This window comes from Tamandua tetradactyla, chromosome 3, assembly GCF_023851605.1.
Source record: "Tamandua tetradactyla isolate mTamTet1 chromosome 3, mTamTet1.pri, whole genome shotgun sequence".
Taxonomy (NCBI): domain Eukaryota; kingdom Metazoa; phylum Chordata; class Mammalia; order Pilosa; family Myrmecophagidae; genus Tamandua; species Tamandua tetradactyla.
The window spans coordinates 30,802,475-30,819,349 of record NC_135329.1 but is presented as its reverse complement, the minus strand read 5'-3'; the positions used below and the strand labels follow the sequence as shown (position 1 = coordinate 30,819,349).

The following is a 16,875-nucleotide window of genomic DNA, read 5'->3' as shown; positions in this document are numbered from 1 at the left end:
ATATGACCCAGCAATACCATTGCTAGGTATCTACTCAAAGGACTTAAGGGCAAAGACACAAATGGACATTTGCACACCAATGTTTATAGCAGCATTATTTTACAATTGCAAAGAGATGGAAACAGCCAAAATCTCCATCAACAGAAGAGTGGCTAAACAAACTGTGGTATATCCATACGATGGAATATTATGCAGCTTTAAGACAAGATAAACTTATGAAGCATGTAATAACATGAATGGACTTAGAGAACATTATGCTGTTTGAGTCCAGCCAAAAACTAAAGGACAAATACTGTATGGGCCCACTGATGTGAACGGATATTCGAGAATAAACTTGGAATATGTCATTGGTAACAGAGTCCAGCAGGAGTTAGAAACAGGGTAAGATAATGGGTAATTGGAGCTGAAGGGATACAGACTGTGCAACAGGACTAGATACAAAAACTCAAAAATGGACAGCACAATAATACCTAAGTGTAAAGTAATCATGTTAAAACACTGAATGAAGCTGCATCTGAGGTATAGGGATTTTTTTTGTTTTGTTTTGTTTTTTTGTTTGTTTTTTTACTATTATTATTACTTTTATTTCTTTTCTCTATATTAACATTCTTTATCTTTTTCTGTTGTGTTGCTGGTTCCTCTAAACCAATGCAAATGTACTAAAAAACGATGATCATACATCTATGTGATGATGTTAAGAATTACTGATTGCATATGTAGAATGGTATGATTTCTAAATGTTGTGTTAATTTCTTTTTTTTCCGTTAATTAATAAAAAAAAATAAAAAAAGAATCAAGGCTATTGGATTACAGTTCAACAGTTTCAGGTACTTCTCTCTAACCACTCCAGTATGCCATAAACTGAAAAGGGATATCTGTATAATGCAGAAGAATAACCTTTGGGATAACCTCTTGACTCTGAAATCTCTCAGCTACTGAAACTTTATTTTGTCTTATTTTTCTTTCCCTTTTTGGTCAAGAAGGCTTTCTCAGTCCATGATGCTGGGTCCCATCTCATCCCCAGGAGTTCTGTTGCACGTTGCCAGAGAGATTTCCATCCTTGGGAATCATGTCTCATGTAAGGGGTAGAGCAATAAGTTCACCTGCCGAGTTGGTTTAGAGAGAAAGACCAAATCTGAGCAACAAAAGAGGTTCCCTAGGAGTGACTCTTAGGCATAATTATAAGTAGGCTTAGCTTCTCCTTTGCAAGAGTAAATTTCATAGGGGTGAGCCCCAAGATTGAGCCCCTATTAAATTGGTTGTTCCTGCTTGCAAGAATATCAGGAATTCCCCAGGTGGGGAAGATTATTATTTCCTTCTTTCTCTCCAGTCCCCCAAAGTAACTTTGCAAATATTTTTTCATTCTCTGCCTGAAATCCTCTGGTATATATTGGGGCACCACATTAATCTGTATAAACCAATAAGATCTCACTCTCTATTCTAGATTCCATGTAATTATGGTGTTTGAATAAACTGACCATTTAAGTTAAATTAGATAATATGCTATTAAAGGTATAAATTTTTGTGACATGTTTTTAAAAGTAAAGTTCCCATGATCTTTCTGTTATTTCAGTCTTTCTCTTTTTTAACAGTATTAGAAGCCAGGTAGTAAATGTATGCATACAGTTAATCTATTCTCATTTAAAAAGTAAGGTTTTATAAGATATACACCAAGCTGGTAGTTGGGGATCAGCCTGCATTAAGATAATACATGTTATTTTGTATTAGTATAATCTAGTATTTGAATTGTTCTGTTTTTTATTGTGAAAAATAACATGTGTACAAAAAAGCAATAGGGTGGGCCATGGTGGCTCAGCAGGCAAGGACGCTTGCCTGCCATGCCGGAGGACCCGGGTTCAATTCCCGGTGCCTGCCCATGTAAAAAAAACAAAAAAGCAATAGATTCCAAAGCACATCACAACAATTAGTAATAGAACAGATTTCAGAGTTTAGTGTGGATTATAATTCCACAATTTTAAGTTTTTCCTTCTAGCTGTTTAAGATACTGGAGACTAAAAGAAATATCAATATAATGATTCAGCAATCATGTTCTTTCTTTTTTTACTTTTTTATTTATTTGAAATATAACATACATACAAAAAAGCAAACTTCCAAGTACATTTTAGCAAGCAGTTATAAAACAGATTTTAAAGTTTGGTATGGGTTACAGTTCCATGACTTTTCAGTTTTTTAAAACTTTTTTATTGGATAATATAACACATACAAAACAAAGAAATGAAAAAGCAATAGTTTTCAAAGCACTCTCCAACAGATAATTACAGGACATATTCCAGAGTTTGTCTTGGGCTACCATATGATCCTCTCAGATTTTTCCTTCTAGCTGCTCCGGCATATAGGAGGCTAGAAGGCTTAAATATTTTTTTAATCATCACAATCGACTTTTTTTCTCTTTTTTTGTAAAAAGTAACATGTATTTTGCAAAAAAGCAATTTATTTCAAAGCACTGCACCACAATTAGTTGTAAAACATATTTCAGAGTTTGACATGGGTTACAATTCCAGAATTTTAGGTTTTTACTTCTAGCTACTCTAAGATACTGGAGACTAAAAGAATTTCAATTTAATGATTCAGCAGCATTCATATTCATTTATTATATCCTGTCTTCTCTGTATAACTCCACCATCAACTTTGATCTTTCTTTCTCCTTCTTTAAGGGTATTTGGGCTATGGCCATTCTAACTTTTTCATGTTAGAAGGGTCTGTCACTAAAATGGAGTAGGGAGATGGAACTATCTGATGTTCCAGAGAGGCTGGGCCTTCTAGGTTTCAGGTCTTATCTGGTCCAGGGACTCATCTGGAGGTTGTGGGTTTCTTGTAAAGTAATCATAGTACATGGAACCATTGTAGAATCTCACATAATGCCCTATATGTTTTTTAGCATTGGCAGGAGTGGTTTTGGTTGGAGCTTGGCAAACTGTGATAAGTAGCAGTACTAGCTGAAGCTTACATGAGAGTAGCTTTCAGAATAGCCTCTTGACTCTATTTGAACTCTCAGCCACTGATACCTTATTTTTTACAATTCTTTTCCCCTTTTGGTCAGGACAGCATTGTTGATCTCACATTACAGGGCCTAATTTAATCTCTTAAACAACAAACATATTGCTTCTGTAATTGAAAATAGTATCAAGGTTTTTCAGATATCTAAATTAAGTAAGAATTGGTGCGGCATATTGTCCATCTTGTGTGACTCTGACAGTGTAGCTTTATAATTTTTTTTACTAATTCTGAGTCAAAGCTGATAGACACCATTTTCTTCTGTACCTTCAGAAAATACTGTATCTCATTTGAGTTTTCAGAGGCAATATTGGTATTATACTCTGTGAAACTTAATGTTCATTGAAAAACAAAATAGAAACTACAAATGTGTTTGACTAAGCAGTGAACTTTTGATGTTTGTTAAACAGGCAATGAAATGTGTGTCTGTGAATTGTTTTCACATAGGATATTGAGTCTTTGATGTCTGAGGGTAACAAATCTCGTACAGTTGCCGCAACTAACATGAATGAGGAGAGTAGTCGATCCCATGCAGTCTTCAAAATTACCCTCACGCATACTTTATATGATGTGAAGTCTGGGGTAAGTGTTCACATAACCTTATTTTAATTCCAAAATTGGATCATGGTTTTTCTTTTTCTCTTTAGGTTTTAGATGAATTAAAGTCCTATCTAGAAGTATATCAATTAGGACTTTTAAGAACCAGAAACCACTATAGGTAAATAGAAAGGGATTTAGTGTAGTGATTTAGGTGATTACAAAGTTGTTGGGAACACCAGAGGAGGAGTGGGTTCTAAAGTGAATTTTTAGGACTAATTCCCAGAACAACACAGATCTGATCCACAAGGGATGGTACTACTTCTGAGGCCGCCACTAGAGTAGTGAGTTCAAGGCACACTGCATAGCTATCATCCAGGAATTGGGAATCAAGAAGGTGCTGCTGCTGCTGCAACTTAATGCTTAGTACTCGGGAATATGGAGAATGTATGATGAAACACTCCCTTGTATTTCCATGGTCTTATAAACTAGCATTAAAAGAGAAAAGGGTATAAGGGGATGGCTTGTTTTACTTCTGCTTTGCAAATCTTAAGCATTTAATTGGCAGACCCTAAGTCATATCTTCAGCACTGGCTAGGTAGGAGTTTCAGAAGTGTAGGTTGAATTGTCCAGCTCATCCTGCTAAAGGAATATACAACAGGAGTTAAGCAAGCTGATGATCCATGGTCTCTACTACAGCATTTTTTTAGTATTAAAATGTGAAGGCTAACTGTATGAACTAATGTTTGAATTATAGCAGATTTAGGGGAAATTCTTTTGGAATGTTATCTTCTCCTAAATAGCTAAGTATTAGGGGGGAATAAATTGCACTAGAAGAATTGTGCTGGATTTCTGTAATAATCTTGGGACTATTTGGTTTTGAATCTTGTGAAGGATAAACAGAGGAAGAGAGATGAGAATGTTTTTACCACAATGGAGACTTCTCAATTGACACATATATTTGTATTTTCTCTCTTATTTTTTATGTGAATTTTTGAATGTTTTATTATGAGGCTTTCCCCTCAGTGAATCAGTTTCATCCTGGCAAAATTGTTATATTTTGGCATAAGATTTTTTATTTGTTAAAAGCTTATTTCTTCTCTTTTTACCATTACAGCAAGATTGTTATAACAACAAATCCATTGTTTCCTATTTCACTGTCAGCATAAAACAAAAACATACTGAAGACTTCTTTTTTTAATTTAACCAAATGCAACTTTTTTTTTTTTTTTAAACATGGGCAGGCACCGGGAATCGAACCTGGGCCCTTGGGCATGGCAGGTGAGCACTCTTACCTGCTGAGCCACCGTGGCCCCCAAATGTAACTTTTGATCCATATCCTTTTGTTAGTAGTATGTTCATATCATATATTTTATAGGGAAGCTGTAAAGGATGATCTGATCTACAGTTTTTAGCATCAGTTTACCCATTTCTTGGATTGCTCCTGAAATATACAAAATATCTGCTAGGTGTATGTGATTTGATAGTAGTACATTTTTAATAAAGGAAAATATCAGCAATTTTCATTTTTTTCATGTGTGTACCTTACCTAGGAAAATGGTGTAAATCTAATATCTGAAATTATGAAACAATATGATATAACTATGAAATAAAGGACTATATAAATAATTACATATGAATAATATGAAAGACTTAAAAAATGTTTTTTGATTTTTTGAAGGATTTTTCTATTGTATAAATGTTAGGCTAATTTTTTTTTACATAATTAAGAATTGTATTTTACCTCAGGATTATTGGTAAATATTCATGAAATTCTTAGAAGTGTAGTTGAAATCATTAAAATTTATTTCTTTTAAGTACTTTTTTATACTTCTCTATGAAAATTTTATTGGGCTCCCTTCAAATTGTACTCTTTTGGGGTCATTTTTTCTGACACTAATTAACTTTCTCTCTGTCTGAATTAGTATATAACTCTTTAATAAAGGAATTGGATAATAAACTCATTCAGTAGAGGTGGAGTTGCTTTCTGTATTCCTTAACTGTATATGAGTACTTGTGAATTTGCTTTCTAGACATCTGGAGAGAAAGTGGGCAAACTGAGCTTGGTTGACTTAGCTGGCAGTGAAAGAGCAACGAAAACTGGAGCTGCAGGTGACAGGCTGAAGGAAGGGAGCAACATTAACAAGTAAGTTTTTCAGAAGCTCAGTTTCATTACTTTATTGCTTTAAAAGCCAATAGAGGAACCTCTGTTGTTTTAAATAAGATTCTAGAAAACAGTAAGGCTATAATGAATAAATACTTTAGAACTGTTTCTAATATTTTCTTTTTTCTCTTTTGTTAGTTGTCTTATGGGGCTTAGGAGCACAGTCTTAGTCAAGTCAGGATCTCTAACAGTGGCACTGTTGTGATTTGGGGCATGATAATATTGTAAGGTGTTTAGCATCATCCCTGGTTTCTGTCCACTAAATACTGGTAGTACTTAACCACCTGTGCCTCTCTATTGTGACAACCAAAACTGTTGGCAACTGTTCCCTTTAGGGCACAGTTGCCCACCAGTTGAGAATCACTGGTTTGGATTATCAGAGTCTACTTGTTGATTTTGACTTATGTGCCACTGTTTGAACACACAACAGCATGCCTACTAGGCATATCATTGGGCTTTCCCATCTATACCTGTTGTTTAACTTCATAAAGTAATATTTTGTTCACCAGTGCCTTTATATGATTTTATTTTCTCCCTCTTGGCAAACTGTTAGCTTCTTGTGGGCAGGAATCTTTTCTGTACTCCTCGCTCCCAGAAGGACACATAGCAAATCATTAATTACTAACTGGAGGCTATAGAACACCATCATCTAGAAACCTGGAGACTATAGAACACCATCATGTAGAAACCACTGTTGAATGGCTGTCTATCTGTCTATCCATCCATCCATCCATCTTTTACTATGTTTTAATTAATTGTACTTTGTTTGTGGCTTCCTTTCTAAAAGATATATAGTGCTTGTACAGTTATCCTAACCTAAAGATTTACAGCTCACATTTTTGTCTATTAAAAAATACTTGGACTAAACAGTTTTATTGCTTGAAGTGCTATTAGTGGGCTCACAGCTATTTAGAGTTTATGTTTTTTTTTTGTTTATGTATTTTTAAACTGAGCACCACTACAGCGGCAGTACTGCTGCTCCCTTGCAGGTACAAAGAAATTTCCTTGTTCAGTCTTTGGGCTAAAATTGACATTTGATCTCCTCAGTTTTTTATGATCATTATGATTTGTTATACCATTCAGGTCCCTCACAACCCTCGGTCTGGTTATCTCAGCCCTTGCAGATCAGGGTGCTGGCAAAAACAAGAATAAATTTGTTCCATATCGTGACTCAGTTCTCACTTGGCTGCTCAAAGTAAGTTTTATTTTTCCTGACATACTTTTGGTGAATGGTAAAAGGGAAGAATAAAAGAATAAACTATTAATCCCTCCAAGTTATCATTTCCTCCATCAATGTCCAGATTTATAATCACTAAATTCTCATATAGTAATCACAATTCTGAAGGTCTTTAGTCTTGATAAAGGAAGTGTGGTGTATAGGACATTATAATGGGAATTAGAGTATATATGTTCTAGTCACAGTTTAACTCCCTATAGAGTTATTAATCTAGAACAAAATGTTTTACTTGTCTAATACAATTCCATTCTATAATACTCTTCCATTCTACTTTTTAAGATGGTGCAATAATTTTATGTGCCATGTGTATCTTGTAAGGTGGTTTAGTCATATGAGGGCTTATTTTCTTACTTGTCAAGAATTTATTGAACATCCGTTAACTCACTGTGCTAAGGGTTATTAATATAAAGATGAGTTAAGCACAGGCTCCAGAGTAGCTTTGTAGAGGACAAACTTCTGACAGTACATATGTTTAGTGAATTGTGTTTGCAAGGGAAGTTATGTTTTTTTTTTTTTTTTAGTATTTTTTTGAAAAATCTTCACACATGTACAGTCCATACACGGTGTACAATTAGTGGCTCACAATATCATCACATAGTTGTGTATTCATCACTGTGATTGTTTTTAGAACATTGGCATTACTCCAGAAAAAGAAATGAAAAGAAAAAAGACAAACGCATACATCCCATGCTCCTTATTTCTCCCTCTCATTGACCGCTAGTGTTTTAATCTACCTAATTTTTTACCCTTTATCCCCCCCTTATTTATTTATTTTATCCTTATTTTTTTAGTCATCTGTCCAAACCCTACATAAAGGAGCATCAGACACAAGATTTTCATAATCACATAGTCACACTGTAAAAGCTATATGGTTATACAGTTATGGAAGTAAGTTTTTTTGCTAGTTTCTATACCTGCTCAATGGGTTACTAGTATTCACCTGTGTTTGAACATGCTTTGTTAGGTGAAAGTGTTCTTTATATAAATGTCAGCAAGTTCTGAAAAAAGACATAGTATTAAATTTGTGTAAATTTCCCATAGTAAAAAATGCAAAATGTATTAAAATTAGAAATTTAAAACAAAAGGCTCAAACAAACAAGCAAATGTTGATAATTAAAAACCATTTGTTACTAATTCTTGGATTAAAGTGGTATTACAAAACATTTTACTACCAAGGAAATAATTAAACTGGTTTATCAATGTGTCAGTGATTTACTCCAAAACACAACTGTTTAATTTCCAGAATAAATCTTAATAAGATACTTGCTTCTTCCTTAAACTTTCCACAGAAACACTTCCTGATCATGTGATTATGCCCTTGATGTGCCTGATTTAATACTTAGATTATTCTTTTTTCTTATTGTTTCAATACTGTTACTTCAATCCATTTAAACTAACAAAAGGAAATAACTTTTGTTAATTTAATTGATAAAGTTAAAATGGCCTAGGTAATGATTGAGTGGCCCTTCCGTAGGTTAAAGCCAGGGGAACCTGTTTCAGGAAAATCAAGTACCATGCTAAATGCTGTTATCTCTAATTTAATCCTCAGAACTAGTAAATGGCTGAATCAAGATTGAAATCCAGGGCTGAGTTCACTGCCCATATTCCTTTGCCTGGGCTATGATCTTAGCAAAAGTTTCTTTTTATTAGAAAGAGAATGACTTGTCTTTTACCAAAATTTGATGAAAAATAAAGAAAAAACCTTTGATAATATGTGAACTTGAAGAACAAAACTGAAACTTTTTAGAAAAGCTTATTTTAGTTTGTTTAGTTACTTTTGTTACAAGTAGAGGCATTTTTGCAAAACATATTCCAGCCTTAAATAGGTTTCCCAATGGCTTCTCTAAATCCATTGATAACTCATTCTCCTTTGAAGAGGCTTTTAAGTCCTTGCTCCTTTTTCCTTCCTTAATTCTTAATTAGTCTAAATCTCTCTGATCCTCATTTGCCTTGGTATGATTCTAGTATTCTCCAAGATAACCTTCATTGAACTCATGAAATTGCTCATATTGTGTATGATTTGCAATTTCTTTTTATTGTTATTTTGCAGTGTTATTTGTATTCTAATTGTGTTGTACTCTTGATGTTTACAACGTCTGATAATCAGATAAACTTTGGCTACTATTGTTGATTTGGTCAGAGATAGATATGAATGATTTTCTCCTAGAGTGTGTTGAGTGATTATTCATTTGGTATGTGGTCAGTATAGAACCACTTCATATTAGGATGACTTTTGCTATCTGTGTAACCTGCTAAATATGGCTAAATCTTAACCTCAAGTAATTGCTGGTAATGGATGCCTAGAGAATGAATTTTTTCTAATTCATCCACTTCTTTCCATTCTTACTGCCGCTTCCATGATACCCACTTTAGCTGTGGCTTGGATGACTGGAGCAACATCTCCTTCCAACTTCTCTTAAAATAATCCATTCTCCACAGTTTGGTTGCAACGTATTTCTAAATGAATACTCTTAAACTTAAATCTCTTCATAAATCTCCATAGGCCCTCAGGATAAAGTCCAGGTTCTTCAATGGCTCGTGACTTGCCCAGTCCTTAATAATCTGACACCTCCTTACCTCTCATTGTTCATCTTTTCCTTCTCGGGACTGTAAATTCTAGCTAAATGATGAGTGTTGTCTTCTAAATGATGTTTGGAACATTTCCCCCCTCTTCTCAGTCTTTCCAACCACCTTCCCCTTATCCCCATATTTAGGTAAGGCTTATTCTTACACATCTGTAGGTCTGAAATGTTACTTTCTCTGAGAGTCTTTACCTAACCGTCTACGACTTGGCTTTCAGCCCTCTTTTGTGTTTTCCCAAGCCATATTATATATATTTTTATGTGAAACCTGTAACGTTTTATTTTTAAAAAAATAAATAGCTTTAGAATAGATCTAAATATTAACTTTTCCAAGAAACACCATAAAATACCGTGAGAAGCATATTGTATTTATTCCTAATTCCCATTTTAGTTCTTGTTATATAGTATTCCAATTTCCTGCACCCCCCCCACTAGAAGGTAAACCCTATAAAGAGTTGAATGAACAAATAATTTCAGTTCTCCTCTGAACTAATGCTATGACCTTTGGTCAGTCTGTAGTCTTCCTGGGTTTCAATTTCTTGTCTATAAAATGAAAGTCTAGGGCCATGGTGGCTCAGCAGGCAAGAATGCTTGCCTGCCATGCCAGAGGACCCGGGTTCGTTTCCCGGTGCCTGCCCATGTAAAAAAAAAAAAAAAAAAACAAAAAAAAAATGAAAGTCTATAAATTCAAAGTGTTCTCTTAGTTTAAAAAAGTCCATGTAATTTCCAATTGCTACGTTTGAAACAAAGTTTGTCTAATTTGCCTAATTAAACAACTAAAGAATAAAGAATAGGTTTTATATTTTCTCCTTGAATGAGTGCCAGTTCTTTTGTTGCTGTTTCCTTTTTGCTAATGGCACAAGGCCATTTTTTAATATAAGCATGTTGTTGCTCCATGAATAAGAGTTTTTAAAATATCAGGTATTTGTTGTTTGCCAGCTTTCTTTTTCTCAGCATAAAATGAAGCACAGTATGTACACTTTTCTTCTTTTGGAGTTTTGTTACAAATCTACCATCATCCAATAGCATTTGCTGTTAATGTAGGCTAACAGAATGCAGAGTTCTTTGCAAGGCAGTACTCCACCATGATGCTGCTAGTGAACAGAACAATAATCTGAGTTGATTTAATTCCTGCAATCTTGATAAATAACATTTAAATTTCATTAATGTCTGTGGGACACTTTGGCATTTTTCTGGGTGTTGCCAAAGCCAGAGCACCAACAATGTGAGATTGGAGATGAGAGAAGCAAGCAATCATAAAAGCTTCTCAGAAATAGCTTTTGCTTCCTGAAGCTCATTTTATTTTATGCATTAAACTGTACTTTTTCCCCAAAATCGAATTATCTTAACTGTAGTTTCTGTGGAACACCAAGTTTTTAGTAATATATAAATAAATGAGCATTGTTATCTCATAATTTCTATAGGCAAGTATTCTGGGTGTAGCTTAACTGGGAGGTTCTGGCCAGGGCTGTAGTGATCTCAAGGCTGATTGGGGGTGGATCTGCCTAGTCATGTAAACTGACCTCAGAAGATACCCTTCCAGGCCCATTCATGTGGCTCTTGGCAGGCTTCAGAATATTTGCTGCCAAATTCACTCATGTAGGTCTTTTCATAGGACCACCTTACCTCATGATAGGCTGTTTTCTTCCAGAAGTGATGTACTATCATATCTGTTGTATTCTGGTGGAATTAGTAGATCTTGCTCATACTTAAGGGAAGGGAATGATGCAGGGATGTAGATACCAGGAGGTGGGGATTATTAGAGGCCATCTTATTGACTGCTAGCACAGTTGGATTATATATCGCCTTGCATTTATATGGTGGGGTGGAGTGGAATAGACTTGATGTCCTGAGGCTTATAAATCCAGTTTTATAATTCTGAGTTGTGTCTAGTTCTTTTTAATATTCTAAAGTGAAAGTATTTTTTTTCTCAGTTTTTATTGGAAGGCAATTCTAAAAGCCCATTTCATTGTATTTATCAGTTTTAGTATAATGAGGATGAGTATCTTTTTTTTTCAATACCAGTTTCTAAAATGTAAAATAAGTTGTGTATAACACGAAACCTCTGTTTTAGTGGTTTTTTTTGTATGCTCTTCAGTGGGCATCACATTTCATTCTTTTCCACGTAAATATTCCATTATTGCAGCACCATTTGTTGAATGTTTTTTTGTTGTTGTTGTTTGGAGTGCATGGGCTGGGAACCGAACCTGGGTTTTCCTCATGGCAGGCCAGAGTTCTACCACCCAGCCACCCATGTTCCTGTTGTAGTAGTTTTTGAAGTGTTGTCAGAGGGAATAAAATAAAATACTTTAAACTTATCTTTTGTTTCATAAGACTATAATTTGTTTTTAAAATTTTCCAAGGTTTTAGCAATAGCACTTTCTGTGCCATTACTTAGGTGTGACAGAGACCACAGGTACAGAAACTGTGTTGTAGAGAAGATAATAGGTAACCACAACTAGATATTAAATAATATCACAGTTGTTCAGTTTTTCTAAGGAAGATTTTATAAGAACTTAAGAAGTCATCCTTTTTTAGACTGACTAGTGTGCTTACATATGGTAAAATGTTGCCTGTTGAAAGAGGACAAATTAACAGAATTAATTAATTAATTAATTAATTAAACTGAAATAAATGTAGGCCCCATTGCCCTTCCCTGTCCTTTCTCAAAAACCCAAACCTCCCATTTTTAGAAAAGCAGTTGACATAAAGGAAACAGCATGGACCGGGAGTTAGTATATCGGCCTTTTTTCCATGAAATATGTGTTTGAGTTTGCTAAGTTATTTCACCATTTCTGACAAACTTTCTAATTTTCTTCTAACTCTGAAATTCAACTCAATTTTTTTCCTTCTATAGGACAGTCTTGGGGGAAACAGCAAGACAGCTATGGTAGCTACTGTGAGTCCAGCAGCTGATAACTATGATGAAACCCTTTCAACTCTGCGGTATGCAGATCGAGCCAAGAACATTGTTAATCATGCTGTAGTAAATGAGGATCCTAATGCACGAATTATCCGGGATCTCCGGGAAGAAGTGGAAAAACTCCGAGATCAACTAACCAAAGCAGAGGTATAACACAACAGAGCAATGCATTATGATTTTAGGAAAATCAAATAAAGCTTGAACTTGAATTTTTTTCTCCTTTGCCTCAAGTGGCGAGTATGCCACTTAGAATTATTGAATTTTCTATAGGAAGAGAAATTTGAGATGAGTAATAAATAAAGGAAGATAGAGGGCTTGTCATATTTGAAATTTAGAGCTTTGTACAGTTGTTAAAGGGTTGACTAAGAGGAGAGAATAAAGGGGATTGAGAAAACATTTCTGTGTACAGTATAAACATCAAGAGTGAAAATTAGATGAGAGAGAAAGAAGAACTTGAAGCAAAGTGTATATTATTTAATTTTAATGCAGAAAATGGTGGAGAGTAGACCTAGAAAAGTTGGAAGAGAAAGCAAACAAATTTTTGTCCTATTTTTCATTTGTTAATCTGTAGAAGTAAGAAGGAAAATCTTACAGACCTCAATAATCTAGCTTTCCCCAATTGTGGATTAATTATGCTTGTGGAAAAAAATATTTTATAGTAGAAATACTTGTCTCTTTAGTGGTGTTCTATTTCAGCTATATTCTTTTAATCTGTAGTGTTTATGTGCTGTTACTGAATTTGAAAATCCACATAATTCTAATCTACAATAAAGGTTCATTGTGTCAAAAGTGGAAGAAAAAACCAAACAGATTTAGGATTCCTCCATTCATTAGCAATTCTGCTACCACAATTCCTTAGAACTATGGAACTCTTTCTGGGACTGGGACCATAGTTCCTTTAAAATTTCTTCAATACGTGGTCAAGACTCTTACCTTGATTGTGTTATCAGAAGATTTTTGCTAAAAACAAGGGAATTTATGAATTTATAGATCACTCACTCAAAAGATATTTATAAAGCAATTTTCTTTGTGCCGTATACTTGGCTGCATGTAATTCAGTAATTATAAGAATATTGAGCAGTTACCCATTCAAAAGAAATAGTTATTTGGAGATGCCTAATTTGGAAAAAACAAATTTTATTATAAAAATAGTCAACCATGTACAAAAGTAGAGAAAATAATATGAACCCATTACTCAGACTTCAGCGACTATTAACATATTGCTTCATCCCTATAGTGCTACTCCATTTCTGTGCAGCCTCTCCCTCCATCCGCCAATTCTTTTCTAGCAAATCTCAGAAATCCTGAAATGCCCTATTTCTAAATATAATATTTCCTGGCCACCCAAATGTACTCTGCAGCCAGGTATATTTCTCTTGGCTATTTAAGAAGGCTTTATTTCCATAGCCCTGTGGGAAAGACCACAGGCTTTGAATCACAGACTGGGGTTTAAATCCCAGCTCTCCCTCTTAATGTGGGCAGGCTCCTTAATCTCCATAAGCCTCATTTGAGGATAGTAACTGTATTTTCTAACAGGTTAACAAATATACAGGATAATATGTGCCTGGCACGTATCAAATGCTGGATAAAAGTAGGCATGGTTTGGTAAAGATCTGATTTTAATCTCACCTCCTTTGTGAAACTTTTCCAGTTCACTGAGCCTTTAGAGTATAATTTAATGTATATTGTTTCCTTTCATTCTCACATCTATTTGGTGAAATAGATAGAATTATCTTTATTTTATGGATAAGAAGTTGAGGTTCAGAGAGACTAATCTAGTCATCCTAGTGTTAAAGTTCCTGCTCCTTCCATGATTTTTTTTTCTGCAAGCTTTTTATTACACGTAGGCAAGGGTGCTCAGTCTTTATTGGTGGCCACTTTCCTCATGGCAGCCAGGATGTTACTCAGCTCCTTTTCCTCTTGGCACAAATGTGTGTCACCACCCTCTTCTTGATGAACTTGAGGGCCCACTTTTCCTTGGAGACCTTAAGCAACTCCATGGTGCGCCACTAATAGGGGGTGAAGCCATATACCTTCTGGATCATGCCCTGCATGAATTTGGTATGCTTGGAGAGGTGCCCGTGGTGGTGAATGTGCCTCTGCTTGCTCACGTTCTTGGCCGCCTTATGACTCTTGTTGAGGCCCATGGCTATGGGGTAGCGCAGAGCCGTGGTTGCTGCTTTTCAGTGGCTGCCACAGCTGAAGCCATAATAATTTCTTTTTGTGTGTGCTGTGTGACTGGGTGACATTTCATTATTTTTCCATGTTAATATCTCGTTACTGCAGCACCATTTGTTGAATTTTTTGTTTGTTTTGTTTTGTTTGTTTATTTTTTGGGAAGTACATAGACTGGGAATTGAACCCAGGTCTCTTGCATGGCAGGTAAGAATTCTACCACTGAACTACCCTTGCACCCCCCACAATGATTTTTTTATTGTTGCCAGGTATATTAATCTTTTCATTTTCCTTTCCATAGCTGTTATATTTTGACTTTTTCTTTAATTTATTTTGGAGAGGGTTGTACAAGAATAGGTGTTGCTTCTGGTTTCCCTGACCTTGGGTAACGTTTTCCTCCCGGACACTTCTTCCTTTCCCTCCTCTTTTTCTAACTTCCTATATGCCTTCTGATGACAGCAGTGTAGTTGTCAAAATATTTTTAAATTTTTAATCATAGTAACATACATATAAAACCTAATATTTCCCATTTTAATCAATTTCAGATATACAATTCTTTCATATTGATTACATTCACAATGTTTTGCTACCATCACTGCCATTCACTACCAAAACTTTTCCATCATCCCAAGTGGACACTCTATATTCATTTTGTACAATACTCTGTACTCCTCTCCTCCCTTCCCCTGTAACCTGTATTCTATTTTCTATCTCTATGAATTTGTATATTCTAGTTATTTCATATAAGTGAGATCACATAATATTTGTGTCTGGCTTATTTCACTCAACATGTTATCTTTAGTGTTCACCTATATAGCATGTATCAGAACTCCATTCCTTTTTTATGAATGAATAATATTTTATTGTATGTATATACCACATTTTGTTTATCCATTCCTCTGTTGCTAAGACAGCTGGATTTCTTCCACCTTTTGACTATTGTGAATAATGTTGCTATGAACATTGGTGTACAAATATCTGTCCTAATTCCTGCTTTCAACTCTTTTGGATACATACCTAGACGTGGAATTGCCAGGCCATATAGTAATTCTATACTTAACTTTCTAGGGAACTGATAAATTATATTCTACATTGGATAATGTAGTGAGTTTGTGGTACTTGCAACAATCTAAATGCTGTAAACCAATGATATTTTATGTCTTAGGTAGATTAAATATCTCAGTGAGCTATAGAACTGAGATGAGACAGATTATTACTTTTACCTTTTAGGTTAAGCTAATTATTTTTTCAGGGTATCACATAGACATTTCATTGAAGTAAATATTTTGCTTACAGGCAATGAAGTCTCCAGAGTTAAAAGAACGGCTGGAAGAATCAGAGAAGCTAATCCAGGAAATGACTGTAACCTGGGAAGAGAAATTAAGAAAAACTGAGGAGATTGCACAGGTTTGCATTTTCTGATTTAAGAGATATAAATCTCATGGAAGTTTGTGCAACCAGACTCAGAGGAGTTTCTGGTTCCTTTTTGATTTTTAGCTTTGCAGATGGCAAATCAAATATCATTAAAAGGAATCTAGAGCCAATAGAGTCTATGCTTTACAGATTTATTTGAAGGATAATGAAGGTATGAATATAATTTCTGTACAAGCAATTATTTCTTTTGAGGAGGGGTGCATTGTCCCGAAATTGAATTCGGGTCTCCTGCATGAAAGGCAAGTGTTCTACCTGACCCACCTGTATGATTGATTTTTATTATGTGAGAAATAATTAGGTTTTTAGTGTCAGAGTAATCTTAATATTTTTTTACAGTTGACATTTATTTATTAAAAAAAGTTTTATTGAGATATCTTCACACACCATACAGTCCATCCAAAGTATATAATCAGTGTCTCACAGTATCATCACGTGGTTGTGTATTCATCATCATGATCATTTTTAGAACATTTGCATTACTCCAGAAAAGAAATAAAAAGAGAAAGGAAAAACCTCATACATCCCATACTCCTTACCCCCTCCCTCTCATTGACTACTAGTATTGCAATCTATCCAATTTTTTTTTTACCTTTACTCCCACACCCGCTCATTTATTTATTTCTGTCTATTTTTCACTTATCTGTCCATACCCTGAAAAAGAGAACATCAGCCACAAGATTTTCATAATCATATGGTCATATCATGAAAGCTATATAGCTATATAGTCAAGAATCAAGGTTACTGGATTGCAGTTCAATATTTTCAGAGATTTCCATTAGCTACTCCAATACACAAAAAACTGAAAAGG

General features: G+C 34.8%; 1 protein-coding gene and 1 pseudogene across 1 annotated transcript in view; one reads left to right on the top strand and one right to left on the bottom strand.

Annotated features, from left to right (window-relative positions):
* KIF13B (kinesin family member 13B) overlaps positions 1-16,875 on the top strand; it is a 331,605-nt gene that overhangs the window by 121,886 nt on the left and 192,844 nt on the right. The window contains exons 8-12 of the mRNA XM_077152891.1: positions 3,463-3,597; positions 5,586-5,698; positions 6,800-6,911; positions 12,393-12,605; positions 15,930-16,040. Of these exons, the coding sequence (XP_077009006.1) occupies positions 3,463-3,597; positions 5,586-5,698; positions 6,800-6,911; positions 12,393-12,605; positions 15,930-16,040 (684 nt within the window). The remainder of the gene's footprint in view (positions 1-3,462; positions 3,598-5,585; positions 5,699-6,799; positions 6,912-12,392; positions 12,606-15,929; positions 16,041-16,875) is intronic.
* LOC143676705 (large ribosomal subunit protein eL36 pseudogene) lies at positions 14,316-15,424 on the bottom strand (annotated as a pseudogene).